This window comes from Ixodes scapularis, unplaced genomic scaffold, assembly GCF_016920785.2.
Source record: "Ixodes scapularis isolate PalLabHiFi unplaced genomic scaffold, ASM1692078v2 PGA_scaffold11__112_contigs__length_91849675, whole genome shotgun sequence".
In the NCBI taxonomy this organism is placed as follows: Eukaryota; Metazoa; Arthropoda; class Arachnida; order Ixodida; family Ixodidae; genus Ixodes; species Ixodes scapularis.
This window is the reverse complement of record NW_024609837.1, coordinates 16,126,422-16,149,785: the sequence shown is the minus strand read 5'-3', so window position 1 is coordinate 16,149,785 and position 23,364 is coordinate 16,126,422. Positions and strand designations below refer to the sequence as shown.

The window sequence follows — 23,364 nt, the reverse complement described above, 5'->3', positions numbered from 1 at the left end:
TAGCTCGAAGTTAGGCCTGCCGTATTCACACGAATGAGGGTCGACCCATTTTTCAATTCGTAATATCTGAAGTGGGGCCATCGACTTATAATCGAACCAAAACATTTCATCGTCGACAAAAACGAAACAATGGCGATATAAGAATACCTCGACTTTTTACACGTTCAGCAAGCTGTACCTGTAGCAATGCCCAATTTAAGGGCGCTTATTTGACGAATTCTATTTTTAGTATTATTTGCACGAACGAGTATTATTGATAGCAATTTGAAAATTGGCCCGAAAGTACAGCGCTGAACAATGCATGGTGCGCCGGACTGCCGGGGGTGGCAGGACTTCTTGTAAGAGCCATTCTAGAATGGCCTCTGGAACAGCCTCACTCCCCGCTGCATCTTTCTGCGGTTTTTGCACGATTCACGGTCGCACGTCGTTCAATCGAGTGTCAAAATCATGCTGGAGTGCCAACTATGTTTCTCTGCATGGACATGCGTGATCCGGTCAGTTTAGGTTTTCGGCGCTCGTTTATGGCCATTCTTCCCCCAGAAGCAACAAACAACTGCGCTGCTGGATGCAAGTTCAACTTGTCGGAGCGGGTGGTGCCCGCAAAAGCATAAATGTCGGAGACCTCTTTTAGGCCCATTAACTTCCCGTTGCCCAAACCTATACAACAAACTGCGGCTCTACTTCGAAATTGCGAGACAAATATTGGTACAACTAACTAATACTAGTTACGAAAAAACAGAAAAGCCTCTTCAATACGTGGCAGCCAACCCTCGAGCACGACCAGAGCACACAACTGGTACAGGGACCGGAGAGTGGCCTCAGAGGGAATTGAAGGGAGGAGCCACTTACAGCTTCTCCGGGCAGTTCTCTGGCTTCTCCATGATGCCGCCGCTGATGACATACTTGAGCACCTGCTCATTGGAGAGCCCCTGGTAGGGCTGAGATGCCAGGGTGGCCATCTCCCACAGCACCACTCCATAGGACCTGCGAGGGGCACGGGCGTCGTCGGACAAAGAAGCGAACAGACGCTGCGAAAGAATGAGGTCTCTGCCCCTTGGCCGTGCACAAGCACGTGGCAGACGGCAGAAAAAACGCAACCGCACGATGTGAAGACCGGGTTAACATTAACGGATTTTGTCGGCGGTTCCGTCGGCGGACCCTCGGCGACGCTGCAGAGAGCCAGCGGGTTCTCAGGTACCTATTTCGCCGAGTACGGCCGCGGCAATAATACGCTTTTTCGAGCAACGAGTGCACCGTCAATCGGCACGGCACCGGCTACTGCCCCGTTGTCCGACGGCAACTCGGCATTCAGGGACACTGTCAGACGTCACAATCCCGGCGACGGGCCGTACAAGTTCCAACGAAAGGCAGGAAAGGACGCGGGCATCGTCGTCGCCGCGACGCGTCCCAACTCCCGGGTGTCGAACACTTCCGTCAACCGCTCCGGCTGCCCGGAGTGACCGACACGGGCATCCGCTGCCAGGTTGTTGCGAAGGCGCGGATCGCACCAGTCCAATCCGCGCCCCGCGTCCGTCTCTGGGTGACATCGAAGGTTCGGCCCTCCGGCATCGTCGCCTAGAACGGGGGTTCTCCAACTTCGCGATTTCGAGAAACCCCCGTCTACCTCGACCAGCGGCAGAGTGCCCCTTCCCCATCCCCATCCCAACGCCGGCGGAATGGTACATGAGCCGACGAAGCTTGCCGACGAAGCTTGCCAAGAATATTGCACCTATTACGGGAGCGTATGGCTTACACTAGGTTTGTTCTATTTACCTGCACCGGTCCATAAAAGTGTAGGGCAGCGTATGTCTGGTACGTGTATCGAGATACGACCGAAACTAAAACCGTCCCACACTTTTCTGTGCTGGTGTGGTAAATGAGGGTAAATCGAATAAAGTTAGTTAGACATTGGCGAGTGGCTCGAATCTGCCAGGATAGCGCCCAAATCGGAAGAACACTTCGCTTAGAGGGACTACCAAGAGATATTGGGAGCCCACAAGGATGGGAAGCCCAGTGCAAGAACCCCTGAGCCAGATGGGTGTTCTCACCAGACGTCCGAGTGGCTGGTGAAGATGCCGTCCTTGAGGGACTCCGGAGCCATCCACCGCACGGGCAGCAGGCCCTTGCCCCCCTTGCGGTAGTAGTCCGTCTCGTAGATGTCCCGCGTCATGCCGAAGTCCCCGATCTTGACCGTCAGGTCCTCGGCCACCATGCAGTTGCGAGCCGCCAGGTCCCTGTGCACGAACTTGCTGGCCGTCAGGTAGGCCATGCCGTCCGCAATCTCTGCCGCCATCTGCAGGATCTGCTTCAGGCTGGGCGGCTGGCCCCGGGGCTTCGAGTCGTCCTCTTCCCCCTGCGTCAAGGTGTCTCTTGATGTCCCGCATCCCTAGGGCGGCGGCGAAGGTGTTGCGCAGCGCTCGTACGACACCCTCGGAGCGACAGAAATTGGCGTTTGAAATTTTCTAGCATTCAAATTGTTTCCAACTTATTTTCAATCTCACATCGTTCAGGCGGCATTCGAGGGTGTCATACGAGAATCCTCAGTGCGGGGGATATAGACGTTTTAACATTTTAACTAGGCACCTGCGAATGGAGGATTTTGAGTTCGAAACGTACAGTAGTTTGGGCCGAATATCTTATGTTTATTTATATATTTATGAACTCTGTCGCGTAAACAACAAATCTGTCGCAGCTACCCTAATCGAAGGGATTTATAAATCTGCTTACTGTATGAAAATATTATCTCATCCACTTCAATTTTGACAAAAGAAGGCAAGTGCAAATGATGAACGTGAGCTGGCAAGACATCGCTGCCTAACATGCACTCGCGTAATCGCAGCGAGTTAGCCCATTTGAAGGTGCTTCTCACCGAGCGCCTGTGCACTGCAGAGAAGTATTAATCACAAAGCCGAGGAGCTCCGCGGGTATTGCTTTCCCGCAACACTCAGGTGTTCGGCGAGAAGTGCCCTCAGCGGGGCTAACCCGTTGTGATTGACACCTCGAAAAGTATGTATACTGCAGTTTATCTCGAAGTGAGTATCGAATAACATATCATTAGAAACCATTATTCGAAAAATCGAATGTCCGAACAATCCCAGTTTTAACTCGAATTTTTTTTAGAATTTAGGTTGTTTCTGACTAATTTGTAATCTCACTGCTTTTGCAAATTACTAAAGAATTAGCTGTTTATGAGCGCAGCAAATAAGCAAATGAACGGATGTGCGAGGCTGGTTCAGAGGTTTGCACTTGAGCGTGACTGACTGCACTGCAACAACATGCAACTGGCTACATCGAGAGGGTTGCTACAGCAACCAATATCCGCATGGCATGTCCCAGTGAAACTCGAGAAGTCGTAACGCAGTCGGCCATGCTCACGTGTAAATGTCCAAACTGGCCTTCCAGATCACAAAGTTAAACATAAATGTTATCAGAGTTTACTTTTGGCTGCATTCCAGAGGACTGGTTTCAGAATCCATTCTTTATCGCAAAGTAAACATTTACTCCATTTCATTTCTGTTAAATTTTTAGAACCTCCAAAATTCAGCTCTTATCAGGTTAATTTCTGTCACATTCCATTTTCTTCATTACCATTCAAAAAAAACATTTCTTTGCGTTACATCTCAAATTCTCTCAAATTCAGTGTTTCTCCGTCACGTTTATAATTCTCCATATTAATAAAAAAAAAGAAAATATTTACTCACAAACAAATATAAAAGCATGGAAAGTCATTTTCACTGCGAGAGAGGTTTGCCGGAAATCTCTGGAATCACAGAGAACATGCAACCTTCTCCCCGTAAAAAAGGTACAGCCTAGACTGATTTCCGTTGGGACTTGAAAATTAAAACCCGACAGGACGTCACAGATAAGAAGGGCACAGACCTCGGTGGGAGGCCTGTGAGAGCGCAGGTAGCTCTTGAGGTCCCCGTTTGACATGAGCTCCATGATCACATACACGGGCTGGTCCTTTGACACGACGCCAAGCAGCTTCACAACGTGTTGGCAGCTAAATGCCCTGCAAGACGAAAACACAACACCCTTCAGCATTGCTCTCACAAAGGCCGCCGCGTCTTTCTTTTCTAATGCTGCTTGCGTTCGATCCGCCGAGAAAAACCCGACTTACCTTCGCTTTACGGATAAACGAGGAACAAGCGGAATTTGTCGGTTTGGCTCACTTTATTGCCCTCCCGCAGCGACGCCAAATCGCACGACATGGTCGTACGATGCGGTAGAGCGATTACCCGCACGCTTCTCACCTTTGACGCAGCAAAGTAACCGTCGCTTTGCAAGTCCCCCCTTCGCACGGTGCTGGAGCTTCAAGCTCGGAATCTTGGGGTCTAGAGTTTGATTCTTGTAATGCGACGTTTTAAATTTAGTTTTTCTTTTCAACTTATTGCAATTTCTTACAAATCGTGCATTCTCCTGCTTTTCCTGTAGTCTGCGTCACACATTTTATGACTGCTTCTCGCAGCGTTCCGTCACAACCCAAGATCACCAGAAGATTGATAAGAAAAGTGTGCAACCGAATTGCACGAAATTCCAATGTCTCGCGAAATTGGTCTATTACACCGATACTTCTTCGCACCAATATTGCTTTAGTTCATAAATTTGATGACCCAGTGTAGTTTTTCTTAGAGAAAACTTCACTGAAGCGAAGCGGCTTCCGAGAAGTTTGTTGCAGAGATAATTTTTATGTGCATCTTTTATGTGTGCCTGACAGGGAACTCAGAATGCTCTAATGTTGCAGATATTTAGTGGAAGCAGTATTCACTCTAGAGGGATTCAACTCTAATGAAGAGTAGGCTCGCTTAACAGCTACTGTCCCATTTCGCGTATATTTTTGGTACAAAGCAACTATAATAAAGCTGCATTTTTGTTCATTACTCCAGCCCAGTGGTTCTCAAATGGGGGTCTAGAAACACTTCGGGGTTCACAAAGGCATTCTAAGGGTTCACAAAACCCTGCCTCATCAATCAAACCCAACGTTAGAAGCAATTTTTTTAATTGATAAGATGTGTTTGGTTTTTTGGTGTGAGTGTCAATGGGAAAAGTATGCTTCACACTAGCCCTTAGTTATATCCATTTATTTAGGCATGGGCGAATAGACGATTTTGGGTCCAAATCGAATTCGAAGCGAATAGTGACTTTGGCCAAATAATTTCAAATCGAATAGTACAAGCAACAAATACCACAAGATATGTTTAAACTATAGTTTTATATTTACTCTTATTCGGTATTAGAAGCACTGCAATTGTTATTTTCAAGTGTACTGGGTTCTTGCGCTGCAGAACCCAGGGATCCCGGATTCAATTCCCACCCCTGCTCGTTTCGATCTGGATGAGCATCGTACCGGCGTGCGGTCGTGTATCACTACCGCGTGGTTAACGTTAACTCTTTCCCTACCATGGTCGACCTGGGTTCTTCCACACTGTTTGTACTGCTGCCCCCCAAAAGAGCTGGGCTCGTCCACATTGACTCGGGCTCCGACACGCAACCATGGATGAACTGGGCTAGTCCACGCGTTTCTAGTTAGCTTTGCCGTGGATAGGTGGCGCTTCACAGAAAATAAAAATGTGGTAGTTCACTGAATTTGGCAGACAATTGTTCCAACGCAGGCAACAGGGGATTTAAAAATGGCGGCGTGAACTTCTGGTCGCTGCGTTCGTAGTGACGATCTTCCCTCAAACTTGTGGCAAAATGAAGATATTGTGACGCCTCTTCAGAATCAGAAGACAAGGAAATTAATATTTCATTGGACGGCGAGAGCGATGCAACTGAGCTATTGAATTTTAGCTCGGACGACTCTGATTCCGATAAAGACATTGGGTCAGCGTGTCGGCACTGGACTAAATCATCATAGAAAATTCCCCTCCAGCCCCTCCACGTTTTGCGTTCACTACTACGCCTGGCATGAACGTCAATGTGCAAAATGATGTGCACTGTCTGTGGTAGTGCTACGCCCGGCCTGAACGTTGATGTGGAAGGTGATATGAACTGTCTGCGGTAATGCAGTGAAGCCAAACTTTAGTCCCCTTTTGTTTTGCAGTGCGTTCAAAGATTTCTCATATAATAAAATTTTTGGCCTTTGTTTTGCATATTAAATTTATAGGGCACATAAAAAAAAATTGGTATTTTCAAATAATTTTTTTTATTCAAAATTTTGGCGGTAGGCAAAGGGTTAAAGAACCCAGGCTAGCGGTTGTACTGCACTGTCTAAATTGCTCATCTACAGCGCGTGACTCGTCGCAACTTTGAAATGGCTGACCAACTTTAGTTGGTCAGCCATTTTAAATTTGCCGTTAGCCTTAGACCCCCTTTGCAAAACATGTATCTGCAGACACACACACACACAAGAAAAAAAAAATCTACACGCTGTATAATTATTTACACAACCCCAATTATTATTATATAAGTGTACCAAATCGGGAGCATGAAATGGTCGAAAGCTTGCTCCACCCTGCAGGAAATCCAAGCCAGAGTATTCGGAAAAGTCGAATAATTCAATTATGCCGAATACTTAAATTCGATTCGAAGCGAATACGGAATAGAACAGAATTTGATGGGCTATTCGTAATAACCAAATATTCGCCCATCCCTACATTTATTAAACCATTATCATAATTAACCTATACCTCTCACTATCCTCACCCCGAACGGGGTCCTCCACCATCCCCGCAGACCCACAGGGGTCCGCGAAACCAATAGTTGAGAACCGCTGCTCCGGCCAATACGCGCACACATTAGCACCCGCGCACGTGGTATGTATTGCTACCGCACGAGGCACATAAATGTGCACTTCCTTCAAATGCAAAGTTGTGGGTAATTGTAGATGTCGCGACTCACTTCATCACAGCTGCCTCCTGCAGGAACTCAATTCGCTCACGCATGGAGGCACTCTCGTTCACCGTCTGCAAGCAGAATACCACGAATCTGGTTACTCCCGGATACGTCCGGTGATCACAAACAAGTCGCAACAAACCTACGTCCCAACCGGGTTCCCAGGAATTCCCAGGGCCCCCAGTTTTCCTAAGCGATCACTGCCCCTAAGTGAAGTACTCTCCCAGTTTCAAGACAATTGGAGAACATCCGAGCCACACATTGATGCAATACCATGTTCAAAATGTGTGCATCACTATTTACAAGGTCATTATGCTTCTGCGCCACTTCACTGCATTGTTGCCAACGCCAGGAAAGGTTCCTTGGCCATCAAATTAAAAAGGAAGGCCATTCCCCGAGATGAAAAGGTTTGAGGGCCCCTGCCGTAAACAACAGTTCACATATGATAAAACCTCGTTGATACAACTTTCAGGGGACCGGGGAAATAAAACGTACGATCTGTGGAAAACACAAGGAACGAGAACGGGATTCGAGAGGCACCGGAGACGAGACAGATAGCAACTGTAACGAAACTACTTTACGCAAACATTCGTAGATGTGAACTTAAACTGGCTCAGAAAAGGTTTGTAAACATTCATAGGTGGTAAGAGTTTGTAGGTGCCATCTCAAGTACGGCCAGAAAAAGGTTGCCTATGGTCGTCCAAGCGAGCTCAAACAGGTCCATGAAAAGCTCGTGACCTCCCCCTGGCGCTTCAGGTGACTGAAACAGGGAGAAGCGGCCAAATTCTCCCTCGACCATCCTCGAGCAGGACCGCACTTGCATTATGCCTCGGGTCAGAGACGCTAGTGGTTCTTCGCACTAAGCCTCTTTATTCTTTATTCTTTATTCAATGATTACCCCGCAGTGCCCGAGGGCGTTACAGCAGGGGGGGTTACAAGGATGAAAAGAACACGTCTTCATTGAAACAGCACACTTGCTCTTCAGACAGCCGATTCCACTGTGCAATTGTTCGTACAAAAAAGGAGTTTGCAAACATGCATGTCCTAGCGCGGTACTCTCTAATTTTAAGACTATGATCATTACGACTAGAAACATAATAGGGTTCTTTTAAGTAAGTCTCGCTATTTATTCCCGTTTTATTTTTAACTATTGAGTATAAAAATTTTAGTCGCAGTTTTTCCCGACGTACGGAAAGTGGTTCCCAGTTTAACATTTTTTTCATTTCTGTACAACTTTCTTTCCTCCCGTATCGTCCAAGAACAAACCTAGCCGCCCTGTTTTGTATTTTCTCCAGCTTATCTATCAACGTTTTTTGGGCTGGATCCCAGACAGCACATGCATACTCTAAAATGGGTCTAACACATGTTAAATAAGCAGTTGTCTTTAAGTTAGGTTGTGAGCATTTTAAGTTACGTTGGATAAAATTCATTGCCCTGCCAGCTTTTAAGACTACTTCCTCTATGTGGGCATTCCATGAACAGTCAGATGACAATATGACACCCAAGTATTTGTAAGTAAGTTCCTTGGTTATAGGGTTATTATTTATAAAATACTGAGATTCAATTTGTTTCCTTTTCTTTGTAAAACAAAGGTTAACACACTTTTTGTGATTTAAATTCATTTTCCACGTAGAGCACCAACTTTGAATACGATCAAGGTCTGCTTGCAACTGGGCGACATCATCTGAACTCTTAATCTTTCTATACACTACACAATCATCAGCAAAAAGTCGAATACAAGAGGAAATTCCAACAGAAATATCATTAATATAAATTAAAAACAAAAGTGGACCCAGGACAGAGCCCTGTGGAACTCCTGATGTTACATCAACGTAATCAGATTTCTTGCCATTCAGTACTACACATTGACGACGCTGGAACAAGTAATTTTCTATCCATCTAAGCACAGCCGAGTCTAGATTTAACATTCTTAGTTTGTTGAGAAGAAGTGAGTGTGAGACCGTGTCAAACGCTTTTCTAAAATCCAAGAATATACAATCTATTTGCCCTCCCTCATCAACATCAGATGCAAGGTCATGATAAAATTCAACAAGTTGCGTAGTACATGAAAACCCCTTACGAAAACCATGTTGTTCATTAATCAGCAAGTTGTTTCTTATCATATGACCGATTACCTCTGAATATAAAATATGTTCGATGACTTTGCATGAGACGGAAGTTAATGAAATGGGTCTATAATTTACGACGTCTTTTTTTGGCCCCCCCTTATGGATAGGGACGACATGAGCTACCTTCCAGTCATCTGGCAAAAGTCCTGTGTCCAGTGACTTGGAAAAAATTAAATAAAGGTAAACCGAAATTGGGTAAGCACATCGCTTTAGTACACGCGGAGAAATGCCATCCGGTCCAGTTGCTTTTGTTTCATCTATGTTCTTTAACGCCTTCTCAATACCACTCATGCCAAGCTCAACTGGCTGCATTAATTCCACCGTACTAACAGTGGATGGATTAACATAGTTGTGTTTGGGCAAAAAGACAGACTGAAAGTAATTATTGAAGCACGTTGCTTTTTCTGTATCATCCGAAACTGTCTGTTGATTATATGTAATTTCACTTATTCCTACTGCATCCGATCCACATCCCTTTAAATACTTCCAGAAAAGCTTGGGGTTGGTTTTTAATCTGTCATTGAGTGTATTAAGATATTGTTCCTTAGCACCCTTTATGCTCCTTTTATATTCACGCGTAAGCTCAGCCAGTTTTTCAAGGTGATTACTACTTTTGGTCTTCTTATATCTATCAAATGCTCTCCTTCGCTTTTTAATTATCCTAAGAGTACTTGAAGTTACCCATGGTTTTCTTCGTTTTTTTAGCTTTCTAGAATCTATGCAGGGAACATATTTATCCGTTAATTGAAGCAACATTTTCTTGAAAACATCCCATAAATTATGGACATCATATTCCTCAGAAAGACACTCAAATACGGGAAGGCGGTCAAGAAGCTCTTCAGAAAACCCAGAGTAATTGCCCTTCTCAAAGAAAAAGACTTTCCTCGATTCGCATGAATTTACTCGTTTGATTTCAGTTTGGATATTTGCCACAACAGCGTGATGGTCACTGATACCAGGGATAATATTAACGGTGTTAATAAGATAGGGAGAGCTACAAAACAAGAGGTCTAAAATGTGATTATTCCTTGTTGGTTCACTCACATACTGCTGAAGCCCAAACGTATCCACAATGTTTTTCATTTCAAGATTATTTCGGCTACCAATCGTGCATACACAAGTGCCATCCCTCCACTCTAAGTCAGGCAAATTAAAGTCTCCCGCAAGGAGAATAATTTGGTTTGAGGCCTCAGAAACAATGTCGTATAACGATCGGATTATACTAAGATCCGAATTCGGTGGTCGGTAATACGATCCAAGAACATAGGAAGAGCTACCAGGTAACGTGACTGTACACCAGATTGATTCAATAGCGTCATGACCAAGTTCGAGTGGGGATGATCTTAGCGATGAATGAACCAACAAGAAAACGCCTCCGCCGAGGCGTGACCTATCTTTTCGATAAGAAACAAACCCTTTCGGAAAGACTTCGCTATCACTTATGGAAGCGTCTAGCCATGATTCGGTTCCGAACACGATATCAGCCTTAACTGAGTCGATTAAGCCTGCCAATTCGTCAACTTTATTTACGATGCTTCTACAGTTTATTACAACAGCAACTAGGTCACGATGAACGCGCTTTTCTTTTTTTCCTTTTTTCGTGGGGCGTCAGTCTTTTTTGACAGGAACAACTTGTTCGATTTCCGTATCCCATGTAAACACTTTATCATTTACGATGAGCTTATCAAAGTTTAGCTTTACACGGTTGCCACTATCCGCTTTTTTTGTTTTAGCATATTCCCAAAGTTTCTTTCGAATTTCACGGGTTTTCGGCGAGTAATCTTGGTCTACACTGTAGTTTGATCCCTTGAACTTTTTGGCGTTAGACAGAATATCCTGTTTTTCCTTGTAGGAGGCAAAATTAACGATGATTGGTCGTTTAAAGTTCTCACTGTGTTCTGCCTCACGCGGCATACAGCAGCAACACACGGTTCTTTTTCGTATGAATGCGATGGCGCCGTGACCGTAGCAACAGACGTCGCATTAGCTCTTGGACGAGCATGCCACTATGCAGTCGTTAAGTGGTTTGATTGACCTTCACTGTTCCTCGCGTGAAAGCGTTTGGGAGGCAGACAATCTGCGGACGTGTCTTCATGCGATCGATCCGTCCGTAAATCAGTTCTAAACTTAAAAGCCACGAAAACTAAAAAACCGGAAACATATCAACGAAGTTCTGCCATACACTAGCAGGCGATTGGCTTGTAAATACGCACCGATGGATGGCTCGGGTCTTCTAAAATAGTGCTTAAAAAGGAAAAATGCTTCACATGTGGGCAGAGACGGCCGAGGAAATCAGGGCACTTGAGAGTGGCCTGGGGGAGCACCCTAGGGTTCCTAGGAACCCGGTTTTAGAACCCCCTGGGCTAGACCAACAAGAAATACACCAAGCCGGTCTTCGGGGGCCCACCTTGACGGCGCATTTGGTCTCCGGCTTGTCCGGCTTGAGGTTGTAGATGAGCCCCTCGTAGACCATGCCGAAGGAGCCCTGGCCCAGGGCCTTGACCAAGTTGATGGACTCCCGGGGAACCTCCCATTCGTCCGGCTCGTACACTGCGCCACCAGATGGAGTTCAATGCCACGAGCGCTTTCGACGAGGCGACTGTCGCCTTACGCGTTTGTCGTGACGAAGCAAACCCCATTAAAGAATCCAGCCTTCTCGTGCAGTAGCACCCCCCACCCCCTTTCTTTTCCGTCGCAAGTTTGCAGAACGCTGGATAAACGTAGTAGTCGCTGACACACACAACCTGGACCCCTGGTTTTATTGCCTGTTTCCCGGCAGGATTTCTAAATGCCAGCCACCAACACTAACAAAAGGTGTTTGTGCCAGCCTGTGCCTACGGTGACCAACGGTTTAAGAAACACGCGGTGTGGCTCTTTACGCTTCTCGCATCGTGATACTGCGTTCTTACCGAGCAATGCCGAAATCTCGTTGTCTGCAGAATGATATTACAACAGTCGTGACTCGCCAGGCCCGTGTTTCTTAAGGTGTCGCAGACCAAGGTGGCAATCTGTTTCAGTCACCTAGCTCCGACACTTTCCTTGAATATCGGCGAGACACCTCCACATTTGCTAGACCTGCTTTTGAAGCTTATTCAAATTCTGGCATAACACTGCCCCTTCTCATGCTGCGCTTTAAGAAAAGATTTGTGGCCACGATTTCTCAACGTTAATTATAAACATGCAACCACTTGGAACGACGACCAAGAGAGGGCAGTGCAAGCGTAGACATAGCCGACGCGGGTCGCACAGCGGTAAATCTTTGGGAAACCTTTATTATCTTCCTGAGAGTCTACTGATTTTGAAAACGGTGCCTACTGATAACTAATCTACTGAATAGGCCTGTTGCTAAATTACCCAAGCATCAAGGAGAATGCAGGGAATGGTGTTCCACGTACCACACGTGCCGGCGTCTGCAACAGTAACTGTTCTAAAGCAAAAGCCTAAAAGAAACGGCATCTTGCACGCGCGTTCGTCAACGTTTATTACCTTGAATCTTTATATTGCCTTGTTATTTACCTTGAACCTTTTATATGAGGAAGGCATGCGCGTGCGGCGCATGCAGCGGTGCGAGCGTAGTTTTTGGCCACACACACGAAAAACCCACGGAACCCTAGCCATAAACAGCTTCATTGTAAAAAGAACAGAGACATAGCTTAATTAAGCTTGGTAAACCTCGATAAACCTTAGGGAAATAATGGCCTGACGTGGCATAAAAGCTAGCAGCACCAAATGCAAACCTACGTCACCATCATATGTGGTAGGCAGGTGAATCCAATGCTATCTTTTGCTGGAGGCCAGCCAGGGGGCCAATACACATAAAAAAAAATAAAGCTCACACCCAAGAGAGGTCAGACAAGAACATTCCGCACACTTTCTCTCCACAAACAGGAAAATCCGTCGGTGCGGGCACGCATACACTAATGGTACACGCAGCACAGCGCTTGGCACAATAAAACAACTTGCAAATCTCAAGCAGCAGTCACGTAGGAAAAATCCCAACTTGACGCAGCCCAGTTACACCCGTTTCACGAAGCACCGTTCCACTTCCGGCAAGTCGTCCGTGACCGTGCTGGTGATTTCTTTCCACCATTCTCCCCTCACCCAATTGTTTGCACCTGAGCAGCTTGTCGTTGGCGTCGGCACTGCCATATTTTGGAAGCATCGTATAGATGGTTGCGCCGCTGACGGAACGCAGCAAGCACCTGAGCCGACAAAGAACAGGCACTCACCCGAGCTGACATACTCCGGGTTGAAGGAAGCGTACAAGATGCCGCCGGGCACTTCGGGATTCCTCCTGCAAGAAAAGTCGCCTCAGTACCGGCCAATCGCGCGGGTCCCACCGACGTGACTCACTTCTTTCTCTGGTAGAGGACGCAGGTGATGGCGAGGAAGGCGAGCACCATCACCACCACCACCAGGCAGATGGCAATCACCGTGCCCTGCGTGATGCCCTCTGCAGGGGCGCGGCAAGGAGACGGTTATCGAAAAGAGGAATTACGGTACAATGCTAATGCATGTGTTGTCGGGCAGAGGGGTGGTTTACGTTTCATCTTGAGAGCTCTCACGGTCTCCCCATTTAGTTCACCTTCTATCTCAATCTCACGGCCACCTTAAAAAGATTGCTCTCCCTTTCTTTCCGAGCCTCTCCCGAACAATGCACGTTGTGTCAAAACTTCTGATTCATTTTAGTGTTCTGTTCCAGCATTATGCGTGGGCGACATTCACTTCGTCATCGTCGCCAAATTATTCATCACTATCACTTCGTTATCACACATTTTCTTTTGTTTGTTCTTTGAAGTGGCAAGAATTCTCGCTCGGGACGTTGGCTTAGAACGGGCATTCTTCCACGGCGTCACCAGGGGCACCACAATTGGTCATTCCATAATTGAGCCTACATTTCCAGCAGCATTGCACGGGATGTACGTGGCACAGTTGATACGAATTCGAAGTTCAGTTATACAGGTCAGTGCCAAATGCAAACAATAAATTTCATAGCCTAATTGGTGCTGCACATCTATCACGAGCAAAGTGCCCAACAAAAACAGAACTGAGCTGTCAACTTTCCTGGACCAAAATCTGAACCGTCGCTCGACGATCGCAACACCTTTCCAACTCCATCTTAGAAGTCACCCGAATGTGATATGGTTACTTTGCATGCGTAATAACAACTACACACACTCGTAGCACTGCGACCGAATTCCTTTCCAAGACTCCGGGAGTAACAAGAAGGGGATGCTTGCCAGAGCGCTCGTGGATGACGAAGTAAACGGGGCGCGTCCAGTTGCCCGGCCCTGCCAGGGAGGAGGCCATGACACGGAAGGAGTAGTTCCCCGGGGCCAGCCCGTGGATCACCCGCCCGCCGTGCCGGAAGAACTCGTGGTGCGACACGCAAAACTGGAACGGCTTGAACTGCGCATGCAGAGCACGCAAGGAATGCCTCAGACACCCGCATCTCCCGCTAAAACGACCGTGGACTGTACGCAGCATACAAACTACAGTCGCCAACCGATTTGTCGGATTTCGCAAAGTTTGAAGAAAAAAATCAGAATATTAGAGGAGTTCGAGAAATCAGCAGATTAAACAAACTTGCTTTAAGTCTAAGCAGGCTTAAAAAAGCTGTCAATAGTGTGTCACTTCGGGTTACGCCTCAGCTTGCGTTCGGACATTTTCTATTAGCTTGTGAATCGCTGAATCAATTTCTAGCGTTACGGTCAAGTACTCTCCGTGCTTCTTAGCGACACTTTGCGGCGGCGGAAGAACAGATGGGGCCGCGACGTCCAAGCCGGCGTAGTCCGAAAGCACAGTTCATTGAGATGAGATGAGAGGTGCAAGTCCATGACTGCAGAATGGCGAATCAACAAAGCAAGATGGTAACAATGACAAAGACGCGCAGCTGGAGAAAAAAAAAAGCCACAACATAGCGTACCTAGTGGTAGGACCCAGTAGTACTCAAGTAGCGCTGCCAAATCAGGCCAATCCACGTGCAGCCAACACAGAATCTATAATGGCGCCTTCTCGGCGACGTTTCGTGTCGATCACTCGTGACGACTCTGTCCGAAAAATCCAACTTTCGGACTTGGAGCCGTCCGAAACGTCGGTTGTGAGTACGCACCATCTCTATCGCGTGGGTCACAGTTCCTTCTTTAGGTCCAAAATGTCAAAAAGTCTGAATTATCGGCGTCCGAAGAATCGGTCGACGAGCATACGCGCAAGACTCTGTCATTTCTTGAGCCAGGGACCCACCTTCTCCTGGGAGACCATCTTGTATTCGACCTGGTAGGAGACGATGAAGCCGTTGGGATCCGGGGGCGGGGCCCACTTGACCAGCAGCCCCGCCCCCACGCTGTCCGACACCGTCGTGTTCTCGTACTGCACCAGCACCGTCGAGCTATCAATGTCGTCCGCATCCGCTACAAGGGAAAAGAAAAACGTCCTCCACCGCATCCAACGAGGCCCGATGCGCAGGAACCCCTCAAGTAGAACGCCGGAATCCAACGCCAAAATCCGACAGTTTTTCAAAACAAAACACAAAAACAAGCGTGCAAATGCACTGTGCGTTGAAAGAAGGCGTCACTAGAGGTCAGGGGGCAATGACCCGCGAAGCGAGTGGTTCAAAGCGACGCGCAGAGTCGATCGCACTCACCGAGCGGCAGGGTGCGTATCCGCGTGATGGACTCTACGCTGCAGCACATGGCGGACCCGTTGAAGACAGCGTCTGTGTCGCAATCCGACGGGTCCCCCCTGTAGTACTTGCTCTTGAGCTTCTGGTGGCAGGCCAGCACCTGCATCCCGGCACAGTGCACACTGAGTGTGGCCGTTCCCGCACAGGAGTGGCGTCGGGCGCCGCCCTGCCCGCATCGAGCATCGCGCTATGAGGCGACGACGCCGACGCGTGCTTTCGGCGGGTGCGGGCACGGCGGCAACGACTTCGTGCTCCCACCACCCGGTTCGGAATCTTTTCGTCGCGCTGCGGGAAAGCTTTCTACGAGGACAGATTAAAGCGCCGGACGCACTGCCGACATTAGGGGGTTCAATTAATTGGATCGCTTGAAGAACACGACGAACGGACAAGGGTTTAGAGAAGTCAAGAGTCGTTTGATGCGTGCACCCTTTCATCAAACCCCACGGACCCTTTGGAAAGTCGGACAACTGAAAACGACACCTATACTCACGACCTAGAGGTTGTATAATATCAAAATAATCGAGACACCGTTAAAAGGGTGCTACATCTGCTTATAAAAGAAATTACGGCAAACAACTTCAAAATTTCTACATTTTTAAGCTTCTCACTTTTTCTCCCGCCTCATTTTACTCCTACGCGGATCGGCACCGCATGTGGTGACCAAATTTACTGGGATGGAAGCCGCCAAGGTTTCAAGACCGGCAAGTAGTTCATCTAAGGACCGCGGCATATTGTTTGTAAAAGCACAGATGTCTATTTCCCGTCCCAAGTTCACCGTCTCCTTTTATTCGCAAAGATGGGAATGAACCCCCGCTCACTCGTATGGAGTACTCGGTGAAGTGGTGCAGGCCTTCCTGCAGCATCTGCGTCTCGTTGGCGACCCAGCCACAGAAGTGGTGGTGCTCGCTACCGTTGCCGCTTGACGGCGAGGCGCAGGGGTCCTCCGTCAACAGCTGGTCCCCCCGGGGGGCCGGGGAGGAGGCGGGGGAAACCGCCACGGGGACGGGCCCCTCCGTGGCCACCAGCGCATTGCTGCTCGCCTCCCCGCTCTCCCGCTCCCGAAAGGACCGCCGCCGCCGGTGGTCGCCTCCTCCGGCACCCTTCTTGGGCCTGGATGGAGAGGGCGCTCCCTTAGCTGGGCGTGGGTTTACGCGGGGGATGCAATGGTCTGTTTTGGGTGAAGATAAGAAGGATAAGCTCCTTCTGTAAAGCCCTCCATGCTTTCCGCTTGAGCAGAGTGAACGCCGGAGAGGAGGAATCCAAGGATTGAGGCAAGTGCCTTGTGGTAAGAGAGATCCTCGCTTCTCTTAACCTGCAACAAACTATAGTCCATAGGCAGACGCAAGCTTACGTGCGTGGATATGCGTGCATGCACGAACACAGATTCGCACGTTCTGTTCACACATGGGTAGAAGCTTACACGGGGACATACGTGTATGCATTAATGCAAGTTTACAGACGGCGGTAGCTGTCCAGAGTTTTGTGTCGACATTTATCTGTCCATGGACATGAAAGTGGGGAAACTAGCACGTAACAGCTCCGCTATGAAAACACAAATACTTCCCCAGGCCGCAGAAAAGCAAGTAACTGAGCCGCAAGAGCCTCCTAGGCGACGCCTTGAATTCTACCAGTCGTAGCAACGGGTCGAAGCAGCAAGGGCACAGCATACCAATAGAAGTGGGCATTGGCAGGAATCGAGGTGTCCAAACTCGCGGCATCCAAAAATTGCTGTCAACCAGCCAGGTTACAGGCAAGTGAGCCCAAACAGCAGTCTCCCCTTGTTAACGCTGCCTCAGAACATGTCGATTTCTAAAGTAATCGCAGCACAGAAACAGCTGCTCCTTGCTATGCGAAGTGCGAAAGTTTGTCTGCTTTTTCTGCAGGGGTTGTAGTGATGCCAGAGATGCCAAGTTTTGATTGGCTCTGATTGAAGGATACTGTGCAGACCTCAAAGCAAGCTGCCCTGAGGTCTACCCACTATCAATCAATCAGAGCCAATCGGAGCTCGGCCTTTCGACATCACCACAACCCCACCAAAAGAAGCAGACAAACTTGCACCCCGCATAGTCAACGAGAGGGAGAGAACGGCACGGCACCTCTTCCCAACGCCTCCAACGCATGCCCGTCGGCCCCCGCAGTGCTCATACTGAATCCCCGTCAAAGGTTGCACCAGAGGCGAGACAACTCCTCCGTGCCGTTCTCATGACTACGGTGGCCGTAGCTGGGGCCGCGGTGCACGAACCCACCTCTTCTGGAAGACTATGTTGTGGACCTTGTCCTCGAAGCTCGACCGCTCCTCCGCTTCGTCCTCGGTCAGCTCCCGGTCCCGCTGTCCCGGGCACGGGGCACAGGTCGCCTCCGCCGGGGCGCCGTTCTTGGGCGTCGCTGGGGCCTTCGGCACCGGCCTGTCCGGAACCTCGGGCGTGGGACTCGAACCCTCCCGCCCTTCCGACTTCCCACGAATCCCGAGCGCCGCTGCGCGGGAGACACAAGGGAAACGCGGCCGTCAAGCGATCCGCACGAAAGTCTCCCGCCGGGACAGGGCAGGAAAGCCGGTACGAGTTGGCGGCAAAGGCCCCGATGTGCGGGAATATTTGAAACTTCCAATACGAATAAAATATTCGTAATATTCGGTTCACGTGAGATTCGAGACATTCCTATTTGGCACTCCACAAAGATTCGGCTCCAAAGATAAAAAAATTCCAAGCAACGTTTTCGCTTCTTTGCTAAGTCGACGCAACAATGGCACGATGTGGCTTGTCGATGGAACGCAATTTGCGTAGGCTTCCCAACTTTGTGGCCCTACGATGGCGCCACGTCGCGATAATAAGCAAAAAAAAAAAATTGCATTGAAAAAAAAAACAAGAAAGTGGGGAAGGAAAGCCGAGGCAGGAACAAGCATTGAGCAGCGAAAAAGAAGTCCCTTTTTGCTCTCTGTTACTTGCCGCCTGCATAGAGAACTGCTGCGCAGTGTGCATTCCTCGCATCTATTTATCCTATTCTGCGTTTCTCCTTGGTCGAGCATCCCCTCACCCTCCCCGCACTGCCGCCGGAGCTCTGCGGCTTCGCTCTTCTTGTCTGGAAGAGTGGCCGCAGTGGCGATACGAGAACACGCGACAATCTGGCGGTGCGCAGGCTTGCCGAGTAAGACGGTCTGCAGCTGTGTGCGCAGGCAAAACCGCACCGCCGTCCTGCGGCGTAATCGAGCAGTGGGCAGTCAGACAGAGCGGTGGCCGGCAAAGCCACTGCCGCCCACCGTGGGGAAAACCCTAGCACCCTAACACCAAATCTAAAGGTAAGGAAGTCGCACTTTCGAATCCCGCCGATCGGCAGTTGTGCCTGTTCCGTACTAAGCACCAAGATGGCAATGCCCACAACAATATCGGGGGAAAAGTGTGCCGATACTTCAAGCGTAGCTCATTTAGTGGCTCTAGTTTGGTCTGTCCCGACCTGTGAGACAGCCATCATCAATAATAAAAAAAAAAAATTTTAAGTTTCACTGCTTGGTTTAGTTGACAGCCGAGGGCTTTGGGGATCCCACAAAGGCTTTCGGGGAACCCCAATTTGAGAATGGCCCCACTTACGGTCCACGCAGTAGTCTCGGCTCTCCCCCAGGTAGTGGTGCAAGGGGGCGCTGGGCTGGGCGATGCCCACCACCCGGTAGAAGCGCACGTCCCCGTTGGGGTACTTGGGGGGCACCCAGCTGATCATCAGCTTCGAGTCCTTGGACGGCGTCACCTTCAGGTTCTGTGGCTGGCTCGGGGCTGCAAGGGACAGTCGCACGCTTTGCAATCCCCACACCACCTCGCATTTTGTCGGTCGCCAATGTCTAGGGTAACGTCCGTCATAATAATCAACAGTGTTTCTACTGTAAAGACAACATCTTTAGCGTATTGGAGTGGCGGTAATCGCGCAGTGTTGTAAGACGTAGTTTACAAAAAAAACTTTCAACCTTTCCACTTTGGTGAAGGAAGACCAACGAAGCTGTACTATGGTGGGGACGAAGTAATGGCCGGCCGCAAGTTGGTAAGCCAGAGTGGAAAGGCTCGAAAGGTTTCCGCCATCGCTCATAGATGGCAATAGCTGTCCAGTTTCGTGTCATCATTTATTTGCTGACGGACAAGGCAATGGGGAAACTAGCCCTTAACAGCTCCGCTGTAAAAGAGGAGTTCCTGAATTAGAGGGTGAGCTCTGGCAAAATTTTCAATGGCCGGCGATTTGCTTTAAAATTGGTCCGACACATCGATAGACCCAATTAAAACTATGGGTCAAAATATTTTTTTCGTTTCGCCAAGTCATTCCATTTTTAAGTTAGGTCATCACCCTTTTGTTATTTATTTTTTTCCAAAGTGAAAGGTTTCATTGGCAACGCAACGAATGAGGGGAAAGACGTAATCTCGAAAGTACAGCCTGTTCCCGACGAGTTGTTACGAGAATATCGACGGTGCAAAACGAACGCCAAAGAAACTCTCTCCAGCCGAACACGAAAAACGCACAACGTCCTGCGTCTTCTGGACAGCCCTGCACGACCTGCCGGTTTTGTAACACGCGACCTCACCCCACCGACAGGCACACGGAAATTCTAATGTCGATTTCGTCTCTGCCCTTATTCACAGTTTTTGCCTCTGAATTCGCATCCCGAATTTAGGGGCAACGAATCGCGTGCCGCGGAGAATGAAGCCCGGGTGTGTCTCCAAAGTGTAGTGAAAAAAACCGCCCAAAGCCCTCCTCGCTCCACAAAACACTCTGTCCGGGTCGACGTGTGCCACCGACCTGCGGGTAGCGTCTTGAAGTAGGTGATGTCGCTCTGGGCCCCCTGCTCGGCAGTAGGCAGGGTGTAGGCCTTGACGTACACTGCGTACTGGGTGAAGGGCTTCAGGTGGGCAATGATCTGCATGTTCACCCCGGGGTCTGCGTCGGCCGTCTTCCATCTGCAAACGCCCCGGAGAGGGTGGCAGACGGATGGGAATTCCCGCAGGGTTGCAAGATATGCGCGCAACATTTGTGGCCATATTTTAACCCCCCCCCCCCCCACAGCCACGAAAGAAAGATGCCAACGATGAAGCGTGTAACAGTCAATATGTTTGTAGTCCAAATGTAAATAAAATTAACTTTCCTGTAGCCGTGCTAAATGTCCCTGGAACGGCGGCAAAATGTGTGTGGTACGGAAAGACAAACACTGGAGTCAATTTTGTTAACAGAACCTGGACGATTACCATGTTTTCCAGACTGTACACGTTGAAGAGTTGAAATTTTAGGCGGTGCAGATTATCAACAAACTATACAAGGATTTTTTTTTTAATAGCGTTATTACGACAAGACGTCATGAATTCAATGACGGACAGCTTATGTCAATGATGATTTCTGCACGATAAAAGCTCCTTTCTGCGCTAATCGAGAAGGCATTTTTTCTTTAAGGTGTGCCGCGTGCGACAATTTCCTTGTGCGAACAATGCACCAGATGCAGACCGGGCGCGAACTGTGCATTGGAAAATCTTTGTTTCGGCCCAAATTTTACCCCGTTCACTCCACACCGAGAACTAAGTATAGTCCAGAAAATACGGTGAATCACTTTCGTAAAATCCAGGCAATTATTACTAGGTTTTGTTTTTACCATTTCAAGTTCTTAACTTCTAGCTGCCATCACAAGCTAGAAGCCCATCTTGCATCGAGAAAACAATCTACAACAAAACAAACGGCCGTCGGAAAAAACTACAGACAAATCCACAAGCCTACGTACACGTCTCCTTGGCAAGCGTCCCGCCCGTCAAACAGTGTCACATTCTGGAAAGGCCTGCAAACGAACGCGTGAAACACGAGGTCAGACCTAGGCGACACGGGGAAGAACGTTGTACCCCGGCGACCGTAGACTCACGCTTCGCGGTAGTAGACCACATAGCCCAGGAGAGACCTGCGGTCGTAGATCTGCTTCTCAAACTCAAGGGACCAGTTGACCACTGCAATCTTGTTGCCCACTTTCTGCAGGGTTGCGTTGATCCGGTGAACTTCACCTGCCCCCCAAAAGAAGGAGGGATTAGGATCCGCCGATTCTTCTTTTTTTCTTCAGAGTTTGCGCGCGGCTGTCTGTGCATTCGTACGTGTATATTTAGAATCGTTGCTGCATATGTGCGCTGCTTATACCCATGTTCGCACGTTCGAGTAACGCACTCCAGATATACCGTTTCAAATGACCCTGCTTCGAAAGCATGCACCTGGACTCAACGTTATTACGTGCACTCGGTCGTGGAGCTGCGCATAGATGCTAAACGCCGAAGATCAACCGAATGGTAACTCCGTTTGTCAATGAAATCAGGTAAGCATTTGGAATTTGTTTGGAACCTATATCATACATGCTAATCGGTAATAAAACTAAACCTTTATACATAGACCCCACGAAGAACCTGTCCGCAGTAAAATTAAATTGTTCGCAAAAAAACGTTGGTATTAGTACAATTCCGACATCGGTACCTCAAATACCCATGCGAGCATCACAAGCACGCTTCGACTTTAATTTGCCCCATTCATACCTTGCTCAAATCAGTCTTCACTTACAAGAGGTTCAACTGCATTATCAGGAGCCTAAAGCATTTCAAAAGCAGCCTGTCACCAGCAAGACAATCCCAGAGGGCTGCTGACTACAGTCCCTCCAAAGGCCGGTACACACATGTGCGCTCGAGCGAGAGCAAGAGGCCCGTACGGGTTTTCCCTTCCAAATACCGTAAAACTTCTAGTCCAGCCCGGGTCCAAAAGCGTTCCGAGCATTATTTGCAGAATGGTGCCGCCACATTTCAACTCCGTGCAATGCATCGCGGAGGAACTTGAGGAGTCGACATGCGGCCAATCGCACCTGAGCGTGGACATCTGACCGGCCGTAACACCGAGCGTAAGCGCGAGGCAACATTACAGTGTCAGAAACGCGTCCCCAACCGGTGCGTTTCCCACGTCCTCAAACGTCGTCCCTCGATTTCCACCTCGCGACGTTGCGGAGGCGTCGTCTTGATCCCGGCAGCGGCAAAAAGAGCGAACGCCCGCTCCGCCGCGGCACGCCCTCAAGTCGATGCCTCGTCGAGAGCCGATCCGACGGCTCCGAGGGCTACTCACAGGCGGCCCGGTCGCCGTTGGTGAGCGGGGAGACGTCCTGCTCGCTCCAGTTGGCCACCTTGGCGTGCTCGTGCAGCTCCTTGATGCGCGTCAGGCACAGCTTGGGGTTGATGTGGAAGAACACCTTGCCCTTGAGCAGGGTCAGGCTGCTGTTCTTGGGCCGGCTCGACCAGTCCCACAGCAGCTGCAGGTTCTGGTTGTCCAGCACAACCAGGGAGTAGCTGCAATGGGACGTCGGGGCAAGTCTTAGGCATTGGCGGCGGGTAAGTTAGTCACCCAATTTGTGAACTAAAGAAACATAATGCTGATCGTCGTGTCGCCGAATGCCGAAGCAAGCCCGGGTGCCACGAAACAAACTAGTACTTCTCAGAAGCTGAAAACATTATAAACTGGCAAAGCACATAGGGGTAAGAGCTTGTGGCTTCTTTGCAACCGTTTAAAACACTAGATGTACGGGGCAAGTTGTCGTACACACCACTAGCTCATCAAGCCGTGGCACGATTACCGCACACTCATCGTGCACGCCGTGGTCTTTCATGCACCGTAACTATGTGGTCATGTACAACTTTAAAAATTTAGGAGTGTGAGAACGCACGAGTCAGGGTTTTCAGGAAACCA

The 23,364-nt window shown here is 48.8% G+C and overlaps 1 protein-coding gene across 1 annotated transcript in view; it reads right to left on the bottom strand.

Annotated features, from left to right (window-relative positions):
* The window catches only part of LOC8043288 (insulin-like growth factor 1 receptor), a 114,173-nt gene that overhangs the window by 4,886 nt on the left and 85,923 nt on the right, over positions 1–23,364 (bottom strand). The window contains exons 10-26 of the mRNA XM_029972774.3: positions 22,747–22,967; positions 21,521–21,656; positions 21,386–21,439; positions 20,419–20,576; positions 19,230–19,409; positions 17,892–18,120; positions 16,464–16,755; positions 15,607–15,745; positions 15,207–15,373; positions 14,204–14,372; positions 13,317–13,416; positions 13,193–13,257; positions 11,371–11,513; positions 6,841–6,905; positions 3,880–4,012; positions 2,049–2,353; positions 850–984 (exon numbers count right to left, since the gene is read on the bottom strand). Of these exons, the coding sequence (XP_029828634.2) occupies positions 850–984; positions 2,049–2,353; positions 3,880–4,012; positions 6,841–6,905; positions 11,371–11,513; positions 13,193–13,257; positions 13,317–13,416; positions 14,204–14,372; positions 15,207–15,373; positions 15,607–15,745; positions 16,464–16,755; positions 17,892–18,120; positions 19,230–19,409; positions 20,419–20,576; positions 21,386–21,439; positions 21,521–21,656; positions 22,747–22,967 (2,691 nt within the window). The remainder of the gene's footprint in view (positions 1–849; positions 985–2,048; positions 2,354–3,879; positions 4,013–6,840; positions 6,906–11,370; positions 11,514–13,192; positions 13,258–13,316; positions 13,417–14,203; positions 14,373–15,206; positions 15,374–15,606; positions 15,746–16,463; positions 16,756–17,891; positions 18,121–19,229; positions 19,410–20,418; positions 20,577–21,385; positions 21,440–21,520; positions 21,657–22,746; positions 22,968–23,364) is intronic.